The sequence below is a fragment of the Fusarium mangiferae genome, assembly GCF_900044065.1.
Source record: "Fusarium mangiferae strain MRC7560 genome assembly, contig: FMAN_scaffold001, whole genome shotgun sequence".
Lineage (NCBI taxonomy): Eukaryota > Fungi > Ascomycota > Sordariomycetes > Hypocreales > Nectriaceae > Fusarium > Fusarium mangiferae.
The window spans coordinates 1436776-1449855 of NW_024573921.1; the positions used below are offsets into that span (position 1 = coordinate 1436776).

The following is a 13080-nucleotide window of genomic DNA, read 5'->3' on the forward strand; positions in this document are numbered from 1 at the left end:
TTCATGGGAAGGCATTTTGTTGGAGTGGTTTGGCCAGGGTATAGAAGAGAAAGGTCTTTGGCAAAGAGAATGAATGTTGACGGCGTTCTTATTATACCCAAGTATTTTACCGGAGAGGAGAAAGCGTTCCATTTATTCCATAAAATAGAGGTAGGAGCTCAGATGTTCCTAGACTTCAGACTCGTTCATCGATTTGAGCACAGAACAATATTCTTGCTTCTATCGCAATTACATGATCGTCTAAACATCTGTAACGGCGTTGAACAAAGAACATGGCCAACGTCTCTTGTTCAGCTGACTCTCGCATTCGACAGTTGTTCACCATTAGGACAGAGAAACAGCCTCATGTTTCGAACACTTGCGATCAAGTATATAAAGCAATCGCGGCGATCTGCTTACTTATTCTATCACAATCTCGACAGCCTCCCCATCCAGACACAGACATCATCAAGCCTATGTCTTCAACCACCAACAACACCATTTCTACGCCAATATCACACACCAAAGAAGTTCCTATCCTCACATACTAGCACAATGTGTCTCGATATCTACCACGATTACCAGGAATGTGGGCACCATAGGTATGTCCGCACTTATACTTGCTGGCAAGATCGTTGGGAGGTGATTTGCCCCTGTTTGTCCTTCCCTCAGATATTCCCCTTCAAGAGCCAGCATAACAGTACCGATAATCGGCAGGTCCGACTAGGCTCCTGTCCCAACTGTGAGGCATCGAAAAAGAAGAGGGAGAGGAGGGATTATGGGGGGTTTACTGCTCAGCAAACCCATGGTGCTGGAGCCTCCCATGGGAGAGGACAGTTGCAGGCAACACAGCCAACCGGAGGTCATCAGGAGTTGAGGGTGCCCGAAAGAGCCCACCAACCAGGGGCATATAGACAGGAGCCTCATATGCACATGGCTTCCCAACCGAGGCCTTCTGATCGGGTATACACCAGTCCTCCGGGTGTACACCTCCCGCATCACTCTCCGGCACCAAGCCAAGGTGCAAGTCAGGTAAGTCCATCATCTCGGGGTATAGAGCTAACAGATCTGCAGCCCCGAAGACAGCATAATGATACTCACGCAAGCTCCTCCAAGCGCGAACGGCACGTTCGTGGTCAACAAGTAGGAAACAAGGTCATCGTGGACAAGGGCGTTACTCTCCCACCCGAGGGACAATATAAGACGCCTGATACTAGCAGATACAGGACCGCACGCAATAGTCCGAGAAGAGTTGGCAGTGGGCGGGATCGTATTGATCGGTCCCACACCGTTTCTCCTCTCACTGAGGATGAGAGGAATGCTCCCTATGTGGAGATCCCGTCTCATGACGAGTATCCTGGTTGGGTATAAGATTGTGTTATTACCTTGAGATGGTCATTTGGCTTGATCTGGCGTTGGCGTTGGCATAGGGAAGAAGGAATAGCAGAGGTTCAAGTGAATCATCTGAGTTATGAGATTGCATTATCGTTTTAGTTATGAGAATCCGATATCCTGTTGCGTTCTTCGATTTTTATTGTATTCAACGTAGTATCGATGTGATTGTATTATAAGAAATGATTCATGACAAGTTGATACTGGACTAATTATCCCGCTCATATCTTTGATAAAGATTGTAGACCTGAGACTTTAGGGGTACAGGAGACTTCTCATAGTTCCCTGCAGAATTTCAATCATTTGAGCACACGCTTCTAAGACATACAGCTATACGGTAGCTGGTTGCATCGAAAATAGAAACATATCTAAATGGGTCTTGGAGTCTGGGGCGACAGGTAGACAACGCACGGAGACCTATACCGGGCAAGGAAGATCTAGATTGTGTTGATACTGATCACCACTAGGATCTTGTAATCACAGCATGGATCATCGAGTCTGCCTGGGTATGTCAATGTCGAATCAAAAGTCCCAATTCGCGGGTGCCTTGATCACGAGCTGCCCCGTTAAGCTTGTCAAGAAGTTATTATAGTTTGCGCCATTAGACCCCGAAACTAGCAGTATCGTCAACAATCATACAAGGGTGATACCGCATCGTGTTCATGTCAAAAACGAATTCCACTACTGGCTGGTTTCCAGAAACGGCGCAAATGCATACGTATCCCCTGCGGACCAGAAATACGGATGCCTTGAGAATGGGGTTCACCACTCGAGGCATCCAGATTTGTCCCTGAACACAAGAGGGTCTTTGGTAGGCTGCTCGATAAAATTGACTCTGATTGGCTTATGGCAGGGACGTGTTTAAAAATGGCTGTTAGTATAGGACTTAATAGCATCGTACAAGACAAAAAGTTCTTGGAACAAATGAACGAATTGCAACTAGGGCCGAAATGAAACACCTGGCTTGCGTGTATATTTACGTATCTGGTGGTTGTTTCTATTGAGAGGGCGTATGCATATTGCGTACGTGTATCTTGGTTGGTTGTAAGCAGGAATTCGGTGACAAGATAGGATGATTACGATGCCTTCATGCTATCGCAAAAGGACCCTCGCGCATTCATGCTATCCTTTAAAAGATACGCCAAGGCGCGAGAATCGACAAACGCATGATTACTGACGCAGATTGAAAGAGCGGGCGTCAGCGATGACTCGACTTGTCTCGATCAATTGACATTGATGAGATTCATTCTGGTGGCGGCTACGGATTCCGGCCGGTAAATCTAGGACATGCGGCCTCAATCTGGGACGCATGCTTCAGGGCAGAAGCTGTCCCTCGGGGAGCAAGAAAACTCAAGACTTGAACAGAAGGTGCTAGAATAAATACAGTAAAGAGTCCCCTAAACTTAGGTTGGCTTTACCTAAATAATTTTGTCATCTAGGGGTCAAGGTCCCAAGTTTTCTTTCCTCCCACTAGGCTCTGAAAGGTTAGCAGTGCGATGAAATGCAAATGAACAGCTTGGAAGAAGATGGGGGTCCACGCTCGTAACCAAAAAGGGAAATCGCCGGCCATTGAGTCAACGGGTGACATGACCTTTGTTTCGACCAACCCCTGCGGAGAGCAGCAGCCCTATGCGTGGAGTAAATGCAGTATCGGTCCATTGGCTGTGGGCCGATGCTACGGGAAAGGAGGCGGCGTTGGCGGTGGAGAGAGTCCATGGGAGACAGGAACAGGAACAGGAACCAGTTGAAGGAGAATACTTGAGGTTGGTGTGTCTTGTGTTCGATCTAGATGCAGCCAAGACGAGGTCTCGGTGATGTTTGATAACGCGTGTGAGTCGTCGTGTCTCTCTTCGATGAAGGTTGCCAGTCGATCATATCCTGTTTCAAGCACCAGGATTTATCTGTCTGCTCAAAGGTCCAGCAACGACAATGCATGTCTCGGTGAGTCTCCCTCCTAACGAGCTACAACGCATCCATGGTAAGGTCAATCAAAACAATTCAAGATTTCCCAAGTCCCTATCAAATCAATGGCTCACAAAATATGCAGAGGGCTGCGCATCGCCATCGATTGCAAGGCACAGCCGTCAAAGAGGGCTGAGGTGGAGGGTGGAAATGCAATGCATCGACTGCAACACCAATGCGTCTCGTCAATCAGAGACCACCGACGAATAGAATAGAGACTAGTTTGCAAGTATGCCACTTTAGCGTGGTCAACGCCAATGAGCTACCAGATGAGCAGCCGTAGGATGTCAGAATGGCCACCCGAGGATCATTCGGAAAAGAGGCGGGCATTGACTGAACAGTGAACACCAAACGAGGGCGTGTAGTCTGCAAGTAATACAAGACACCTAGGTCTCTGAAAGAACAGCTCTCCCATAATTCTATACAATCTTCCTTCTTAGACACTTGTAATATTGGTCTTGGTGTCCTTACCAGAAGAAGTCCGAGTTCTTTCCGGACTGCTGAACCAAAGTCACTCTATCTACATATTGCTGACAGTCAACGGTCACGGACCACCCAAAAGATGCGCCCGGTGTCGATCCCTGCAGACTCTCCGCAAGGCGTTTTCCATAGGTTCACAACAGTGACAATGGTTGCCAAACCACCACGATCCGACGTCATCTAGAAGTAGACTTTAGCACAATTCGTAGACAACACCATTTCCTCTTCTCCCCTTGCGTTTGGTTTGTGATCGTGACCCCCCCAAGATTGGGATTGGTTTCATCTAAAACACGAGCTTATTTGAAACCGAAATGAAAACAAACACCGTCATTTCGCGGAGAAACAGAGGGCCACGACAGTCGATACGCAATGGTGCCATTTCTGGCCTCCAAATTCATCGTCAACTGCTCCTTGGCTTTTCCCTCAGATCAATGACAAGCTTGGAAATTCTTCTGCCTCATGCGCCTCTTGAGACGGACGGACAGAACTGGATGATGCGCAGTCAGTGAACCACAAAGGTTCTAGGGGCGCGGGAGAGGAGCGGTCGGATCTGGCGGAGTTTGTGGGGATACAGAAGAGGTCGCTTGTCATAATCGAGGTACTCCAAGTCGTAACTCCGAGTCTGGGAACGTTGAGGCTCTGCGGGGGAATTGAGGTGAGTTTTGGGTGTGTCAGATGCTCAGGAATTGGGAAGTCAAAGGGAGTTAGACTTTCAACTCTGTTAGTGATTGGGGTACTACCTCGGGGGGAATGCTATCGCACTCAACCTTGCGCAGGGGGGATCCTGCGCCTCAGCCCGTACCATGCTCGAAGGGGATTTAGCGTCCTGGATTTTAGGCAACAGTGGCCATGGGCTGAGAGATTGCGGAGCCCATTTCGAGTCGGTTTCTAAGCATTAACCTCGCTCGTCCGTAGACACTTCCCATCTCGCCCTCTTCCTCTCTCCCAAACCTCTCTCTCAATCCCACTCTCACCTCACCATTTTCCTCGTTATCCTGAGGCCGCCGCCAGCTTCAGCTTCTCAACCAACCCCGGCTCTTCTCTCCGTTTAGAATTTTAGATTTCACACACCCTGCGGGTCCCGGAATTGCACACCCTTTCGGTCAACCCTCATATACCCTTTTCCCGCCCGTCCTCTTCCTTCCTCCAGTTCCACCCGCCTTTCGCATCGCCAACATTCAACGCTGCGTCTGTTTCATTCATCGATATCTCACGCGTTTGTCACTCGACGTCTCGTCTCGTCTCGCTTAACATCTTTCTTCGAGTCTCGCCGAGTCGTCTTACCGCCTGAGCAATATATTATTCAGTTGATCCCTCGCCTTCCCTGTCGTTCTATCCTCTTGCGCCACCTCCACCGCATTGGTTCCTCGACATCGAGGCTGATCATCTGCATACATTTTCGGCCTCTGATCTGGTACGGTTCACATTTTATATCGTCTTGACATCTCAGTCTCGTCTTTTTACTTCGACTTTGTCTTGTTTTCGACCTTTCATGGTATCACTTTCAACTCGTCGTATTGGTCAACCACCCCGTTTCCCAATCTAGCCTTGATCAACGTCTAGGCCTTTGTGTCCTGGGTGTGGGATTCAAGAATCTCGACTGTGACTCACTTCCCCGTCCTTCACTACCAAGCACTTGCTTGCATCAAAGGTCGCGCTCTTGAACTAACGGGACTCCCCGGCTAAGCTTCAGGACTTCTGTGGCCATCAGTCGACTGTCTCTTTTATCTCATACCCACCTTGAATCTAAGCCATGTCCTTCTCCCACCCTCGTCGAAGGACTCCGGTGACTCGCCCGGACAGCGACACCGACAATGCCCTGTCCCTTAAGAACAGCTCTACCCTCCGTAAGGGTGCGACATTTCACTCTCCTACTTCATCATCCTCGACTCTAGACAACACATTTGTCCCTCCCACGCTGCCTCGGGCTCAGTCTCACTTGGACGATGTCGTCGATGCCAACCGTCGACGTGTGGCTCTGGCTCTGAACGACATTGACGAGGCTCTGTCCTTGGATCGGCTCTCTCTGTCGCCAAAGTCTAAGGTCAAGACGCTTCGAGACACCAGTCTCCCCATCCCTCGCGGCTTCCTCGAGGGACCTATTGTCGACCCCAAGATGACAAAAGAAGAGGAGAGGCGCGTTCTGCGCCCTCGTTCTGTTCGCCATTCACGGCACCATGAGTCTGACAGCGGTTTGGGCACATCGGTGGCTTCCACAAACGAGAAGCGGGGTGCAGTCACTTCCGCAAAGAAGGAGGCAAAGGTGCAAACACGATCCGCCATCACAAGATCCGTTGCCGCAGCATCGGAAAAGCTTCCCTCCCTGGGGCCAAAGGCTATTAACCGCATTCACGAGCACACTTTGCGCCCTTTGTTGGCAAAGCCGACTCTCAAGGAGTTTGAGCCCATTGTTCTTGACATCCCGCGACGAATTCGATCAAAGGAAATTATTTGCTTGCGAGATCTGGAGAAAACATTGATCTTTATGGCACCGGTAAGTCAGCTTCTGACTGGTTTTGGCGTTTGGGAAAATACTTATCGGAATTTGTGTTTGAAGGAGAAGACCAAGTCAGCAACTTTGTACCTGGATTTCTGCCTTACGTCCGTGCAATGCATTCAAGCGACCGTCGAATATCTCAGCGACCGCGAACAAATTCGACCTGCTGACCGGCCTTACACTAACGGATACTTCCTCGACCTGAAGGACCAGATTCTACAATACGGAAAACAACTTGCCGCAAAGAACAGCGGTGACGATATGGATATCGACGCGTATGTACCCAGCTTTGTTCCCTTGGACTATCCAACTAACTCTCGCCGAAGATCTGACGAGATCAAACTCATCGGTGGTCTCCACGAAGGTCGCCCCGTCGAGCTCGTCCGTGTCCGCAAGGACGGCACATATATCTCTCTGGACACTGGTAAGCCTGTCGAGGTTGACAGCGACTCGCCAATGCAAGTAAAGCGATCCCTGAGCCAGCAGCTCGAGGACGAGGAGGAGATTCAACGATCCATGGCTCGCCGCAAGAAGAATGCTTCACCCGAGGAGCTAGCTCCCAAGAAGTGCCGCGAGCCCGGCTGCAATAAGGAGTTCAAGCGTCCTTGCGATCTTACCAAGCACGAAAAGACTCATTCTCGCCCTTGGAAGTGCCCTGTCCCGACTTGCAAGTATCACACCTATGGATGGCCCACAGAGAAGGAAATGGACCGCCACCACAACGACAAGCACTCTGCTGCCCCTGCCATGTATGAGTGCATGTTCAAGCCTTGCCCCTACAAGTCAAAACGTGAATCCAACTGCAAGCAGCACATGGAGAAAGCTCATGGCTGGACCTACGTTAGAACCAAGACCAACGGAAAGAAGCTACCATCAGTTGCTGGCAGCGTTCAGCAGCAGACTCCACCTCTGGGCAACATGTCAACGCCTTCTTCTACTGAATACAACGGCGTGCCCACTCCTCCTCAGAACGACGTGACACAATTCGTTGGCGACTTCCCTCTCTACCCCAATGACTCGGACTGGATGTCAATCAACAACATTCCCACCGAGACACTCCACCTGGATCTGGGCATGGATTCCACCTCGCCTGCTTCGGCTAGTTCCTATGAGCAGTATGCCCCATACCAGAATGGTTCGGCCTTCATCCTGGATAACGAGGACCTCTATGCTGCCCACATGCAGCTTCCTGCTCAGCTACCCACACCTGAGCAACCTGTCATGTATAACCCCAACCTCAAGATGATGCAACAGCAATTGCCTATGTATCAGCAACCCCAGCAGCAGATCCCCATCCCGACTGTTGCTCCTCACTTTTCGCCAACTGGTCAGGAGACAGCCATGCTTTATACTCCGAATTCATTACGGGATGTTGATGAAGGTTTTGACGACTCCTTTGCAGGAGACGGCATGGATTTTCCGCTCTTTCCTAATGACAATGGCAATGGTATGACCAAGACCAATGATTACCAGTCGCTGTTTGGTGAGATTCCCAGTGCCAACCTGGGCTTCTCCCAGAACTCCCAGGACATCTTTCAGATGATGGACTGGTCAAACGTTGATTTGCAGCAGAACCTCGGAGAATAGGGATCCAATCTTCTGCCGTGGAACTTCCCGAGTATTGGGTAAAGGGACACATGACTCAAAATTGTATAATGTTCCCCCACAAAATTGCCAAACAGTCTTTTTTTGGTTTGATGAGACACGACACTTTCTTATGCCACCCAGCGCGGGATTGGGCTTCTTCATGTATTTCAGATGTTTGTTAACTCCTTGAGCTTGTGATTTGCCTCAGGTTGAGATTCGAATGGAGGAATGGGCCGTTGGGGCTCAGGACCAATGGTTTTTGGGTTGTCCTCGGAGGATATTATTAGCAGTCAGATTGGGCATTTGAGTGAAACGCCACCTCACATCACCCCTTCACAGTGCATTTCGATTCGGCAAAGAATTGGTTTTAGCTGGTATAGAGATCGCCTCTCTTTCCTGTTGTTTAGGATAGAAATACACACCCATGTCAAGGATACAACTTCCTCACAGAGTGACCACAAGGTGCCATTCCATAACTGAGAGCATCTTTGGAGTGCCCAATACCAGTCCTCCAGGAGACAAAGTCAGTTTTGTCTTCTGGTTATGGTACCTAGCTAATCTCCGGTGCTTTTTGCAATAGACTCTGAAGACTGGTCATGATATATGACTCACACAATATCTATTAATACAGGCTCAAACTTTAAACGCAGCGATTTATCACGATTCTTGAAAATAATTCCCTGTCAAGAATTGAGCAACAGCTCTGCTACCTTTTATGCGCACATTTTTTGGTATAGGGTAAACAAAGGTGGATCACAATATTTCGCTTGCAGTAATAAAACAATTTCAACTACACCAACAAGCTTCCAATTCTTCCAACCGCGTCTTCGTCCTTTCAGCAACGCGCAAAAATGTGCGGAATCCATGCTATCATATCTTCAAGCCCCGAACAAACACTCTCATCCGTGTCAGAGCGATGTTTGGTAAATAGAGGACCAGATCATACAGGGACTGTCAGGATACAGCTTGATGATCTTTTCCTGACTTTCACATCAACTGTGTTATCACTGCGAGGTGATCACGTTGCAAAGCAGCCGTTTGTGGATCATGTGACTGGGTCTATTCTATGCTGGAATGGAGAGGCCTGGGGTATTCAAGGGGAGTCTGTACAGGGTAACGATGGTGAGGCTATCCTTGCCCTCCTGGCCGAGGCAAGTCGTGGTGCGGGAGATGTCCTAGGCATCTTACGCGCCATCGAAGGGCCTTTCGCGTTTATTTACCTGGATAAACCTGCCAAGCGACTTTACTACGGACGAGATCGACTGGGCCGCCGATCGTTGCTGGTCAGGGATGGCTCTCCGTTTGTTCTGTCAAGTATCGCTGAGACGCCGGTCGATGGATGGACCGAGGTCGAGGCCGATGGATGCTACACTCTGGATCTCTCCACGGGCGACTCGCCTGAAGGACTAGTGCCAGACCGGCACGATTGGACTGCCGATACTGCTTGGGTAAGTTCAGCGTGAGTATGACCCCGACAAGCCTGCTACTTACGTCCTCAGATATCGAGCATCGGTCGTTTCAACGAGGATCTCCCACAGGAGAATTTTGCCCTCGGACAAGATTCAAGATCTGTGCAGGAGCTGCGTTCTCGCTTGGTCGAATCTCTCCGACTGCGAGTTCTAGACGTGCCACTACCTCCAAAAGCCAAACATACGGATGCCAGAGTCGCAGTGCTATTTTCAGGTGGCCTTGACTGTACTGTGCTTGCGAGGTTGTCTCATGACATGATTCCTGCAGATCAATGTATTGACCTGATCAATGTCGCATTTGAGAACCCCAGAATTGCAGGGCAATTCAAGGACCTCTCCCGAGAGGAGCTTTATGAGAAGTGTCCGGATCGAATGACAGGGAGAAATGCGTTTGCAGAGCTCAGCCGTGTCTGTCCTGGCAGAGCATGGCGATTTGTGGCGGTATGTGGACCCAGACTCACGTCGGAATGAATGACTGACAGGAGGCAGGTGAACGTGCCGTATGCTGAGAATCTCGAGCACAGAGCTGAAGTCATTCGTCTTATCCATCCTCATAACACAGAGATGGACCTGTCCATTGCGTGTGCTCTATACTTTGCTGCAAGAGGACAAGGGCTTGGCGAAGCAACCGGCGACTCAAACCCACAGCCTTATAGTACGACAGCGCGAGTATTGCTTTCCGGTCTGGGTGCCGATGAGCTGTTCGGTGGGTATGGTCGGCACGGCGTGGCTTACACGCATCGTGGCTACGGTGGAGTTGTACAAGAGCTGAAGCTCGACGTCAGTCGGCTTGGAAAGAGAAATCTTGGTCGAGATGACCGTGTTATGGCACACTGGGGTCGAGAAGTGAGATTTCCCTATCTGGATGAGCGTTTTGTCAAGTGGGCAATCGAGGCTCCTGTGTGGGAGAAGTGTGATTTCGAAACGCCTGGTGGCGAAGGGAGGCTCGACGCCGAGAAACGAGTGTTGCGGCTGGTGGCTCAATCACTTGGCATGAGCTCCGTTTCAAAGGAGAAGAAGCGAGCAGTAAGTGGCAATCTGGTACTAACAACTCTTTACTAATGAGGCATAATAGATACAATTTGGGGCTAGAACTGCCAAGATGGAGAGTGGAAAGGTCAAAGGGACGGCAGTGCTTTCAGCATGAGATTTGAGTCGAGTGACTTGGACACGACGGGAACAACTCGGCAGTGATGATTCTTCAGATACTTCTGAGACATATGCAACCATGGGCCAAAAAAACACTGACTGGAAGTTGCGTGTTTGCAGTTTATCGACTGCTAACCCTCTTTTCGGCGTGTTTAACGCATGGATCATGTCATTGAAGTCGTAAAGGCAAGTCTGAGCTGAGGTAATCGGAATTAGATCAAAGCAGAGGGTGATGGATAGATAGATAAGTCATGGCATGAACACGGTGATCCTTGCAGAATGATGCAAGATGGCGATAACGCTTGACCCCTGCGGCGTAGCGAAGGTCAGAGGCTGTATCGGCTGTAGCATGTGGTAGCATCTAAGCAGGGAGGCAGCCCAAAGCAGTAAAAACCCATATCTCCAATCGCCAAAAGAATCGATATCAATCGACGTGAAACAAGCGCGGAACCCAATCACGTCTCGCCAAGAAGAAATGCCATCGTTCGATACCGAGAGAGCCGGCGGGACGCACCAAAATTAGAAGGGCGTTCCACTGTTTTCAGTTGGCCACCGTCCAACCGCCGCAGAAAACAGTGGTTGTGGTGCGACGTGCCCCTGCAGAGGAACGCATCTTAGGCCCGCGTTTAGGCCTTTAGGCGGAAGATTGATACGATACGAGGAGGAAAAGAACCCCCTTGCGCCGGCTGGGCTGTGGATGGAATGGATGGGAACTGGCGCGCGCCAAAGGGAGAGATCGAGACAAGACAAGAAAGCATCGATTGAATTCGTCCTTTTTCTTCTTCTTTTATTATTTCGGTTGTTCCTCATTGCTTTCGGTCTTTCGTTATTCTTGATCAGTTCATTTTATTCTTTCGTTTTCGACTGTTTTAGTATTCGTTCTTTTTTTTTTATCTCTTATTTCTCCTTCTCTCACTACAGATACAACACCATCGAGGCCTCCGATTAAATTAAATCGCCATCTCATTCATTCATTATATACCCCATTGACCTCATTGTGCTTCTTCATGCTTAACAAGTTCATCGACGTAAGGGACCGGGATTCCTACTCAACATTCACATCAGCAACTGGCATCAGCATTCTCGCATCCTTCCTCACCGAAGAAACCGACGACATGCGTAAGGGTAGTCGACCACCGCCTCTGAACCTCAGCATCGTCACGAGGCCGAGATCTCTACCACGGCTATCAACTACACCAATTGCAAGGGAGCTTACACCTCTACTCACGCCCCTACCTGAAGAAGTCGAGGAGCCGACAGGCGCTGGTATCAGAGCCGTTAGGGTCGCGGTGGATTTTATGCAGATTGTTTCATGCCTGCTTGTCATTTTGATGCTGGCCATCTTTCTTATTTCGTATTCTGGAGCTGCAGTTTCCAGCCATGGGTATGCGCCACATCCCTGGATACTATGTAAGAGCCAAGGACTGACTAGTATTTGTAGCATCAGGGCGTTTGTTCTCATCGCGGCTCTCACCTGTGATGTAGGCCTTGGCATGTGGTCTATCGTGCACCACGACAGACCCTGGACCGGCCCCGCAGTCCTGCTCCGGACACTCACAGCGTCAGTGCTCCTCGGCAGCCTAGTATCCTCCCTCGCAGTGGAAGGGGTGTTCCCGTCAGACTACTCGTACTGGGGCCTGCCTCTTTCACAAGCTGGCGCACCTGTACTGGGTCTCGTCTCTGCTATCTTGTAAGTGCCCTCCAGCAAACGATGTGTGCTATGGACTAATTGGTTGTAGGGGATGGGATCTTGTTCATGTCGTTCTGTCTCAACGAACTATCGAGTGCTGGGCCCGTATGTGCTCCTGGGGACACCGGCAGATGCTTCGACGTCGATGGCTATCAAGCAGGGGACACAGAAGGGGACGAAGCGGACCCTGGTGGTTTAACTCGCGGCAGACAGCCTTGGAAAAGCGAGGCTGGACCTGTGTTTCGGTCTCATGAATTATGACTTTCCTTGTTGTCTGGGGGGAGAGAATGAAAGAATAAGCTGGGGGATATGTGCTGAACCACATATCCGAGTTATTGCACCCAAAGTCTCCACACAAGCTGGAATATAGACCGGTGTATAAACGCGGAGGTAATGTTGCCTGTGATTGATGTTACAAGGCAGGCAAGGAGAGCAAGTAGGAGACTATATACGTGGCAAAGACCACAACTTGACAATAAAATTTCCTGATTTAACCATATTAAACCTATCTCTGTTGTATCAAGTATGAATACATGATATCGGAAGAAAGTAGGGTATTTCAGCATCGATGTGATATCATGATACTGTGCAAAACTTTTACGCGGGCAGATGGTAGACTTTATGCTCTTTCATGTACAACCAAGTACTGGGTGGTCGAGCGTAGGGTAAGCGTCTCGGAGTTGAACGAACTGACGTTGGTAAGAATACATTGCTTTGTTTTCCTGGATGACCAACAATAGTAATCGTCGTATTTTTACCTGCTACAGTTCTGTAGCTTGATTCCTGATGTGAGTTGCGTCTATTTTGTTGAGTTCTCTGTACAGTAGTAATATGACATTGAAGCCGTCACTTGAGAATCGACGGTGAAGTTTTCT

General features: G+C 49.5%; 4 protein-coding genes across 4 annotated transcripts; all 4 read left to right on the plus strand.

The window, feature by feature from the left end:
• Positions 1 to 345: 345 nt before the first annotated feature.
• Positions 346 to 1350, plus strand: FMAN_00973 (uncharacterized protein; the record flags this gene model as incomplete). Its single annotated transcript, XM_041829531.1, has 2 exons — positions 346 to 1011; positions 1054 to 1350. 2 exons carry the CDS (start codon positions 346 to 348, stop codon positions 1348 to 1350), a joined length of 963 nt encoding a protein of 320 aa, XP_041676307.1.
• Positions 1351 to 5566: 4216 nt separating this feature from the next.
• Positions 5567 to 7897, plus strand: FMAN_00974 (putative Cys2-His2 zinc finger transcription factor ACEI; the record flags this gene model as incomplete). The annotated part of the gene is made up of 3 exons (XM_041829542.1): positions 5567 to 6307; positions 6371 to 6585; positions 6637 to 7897. 3 exons carry the CDS (start codon positions 5567 to 5569, stop codon positions 7895 to 7897), a joined length of 2217 nt encoding a protein of 738 aa, XP_041676308.1.
• An 851-nt stretch (positions 7898 to 8748) lies between these two features.
• On the plus strand, positions 8749 to 10513 carry FMAN_00975 (related to asparagine synthases; the record flags this gene model as incomplete). The annotated part of the gene is made up of 4 exons (XM_041829553.1): positions 8749 to 9345; positions 9397 to 9807; positions 9856 to 10392; positions 10442 to 10513. 4 exons carry the CDS (start codon positions 8749 to 8751, stop codon positions 10511 to 10513), a joined length of 1617 nt encoding a protein of 538 aa, XP_041676309.1.
• A 1009-nt stretch (positions 10514 to 11522) lies between these two features.
• FMAN_00976 (uncharacterized protein) lies at positions 11523 to 12459 on the plus strand (the record flags this gene model as incomplete). The annotated part of the gene is made up of 3 exons (XM_041829564.1): positions 11523 to 11899; positions 11957 to 12205; positions 12255 to 12459. 3 exons carry the CDS (start codon positions 11523 to 11525, stop codon positions 12457 to 12459), a joined length of 831 nt encoding a protein of 276 aa, XP_041676310.1.
• Between the last annotated feature and the right edge of the window lie 621 nt (positions 12460 to 13080).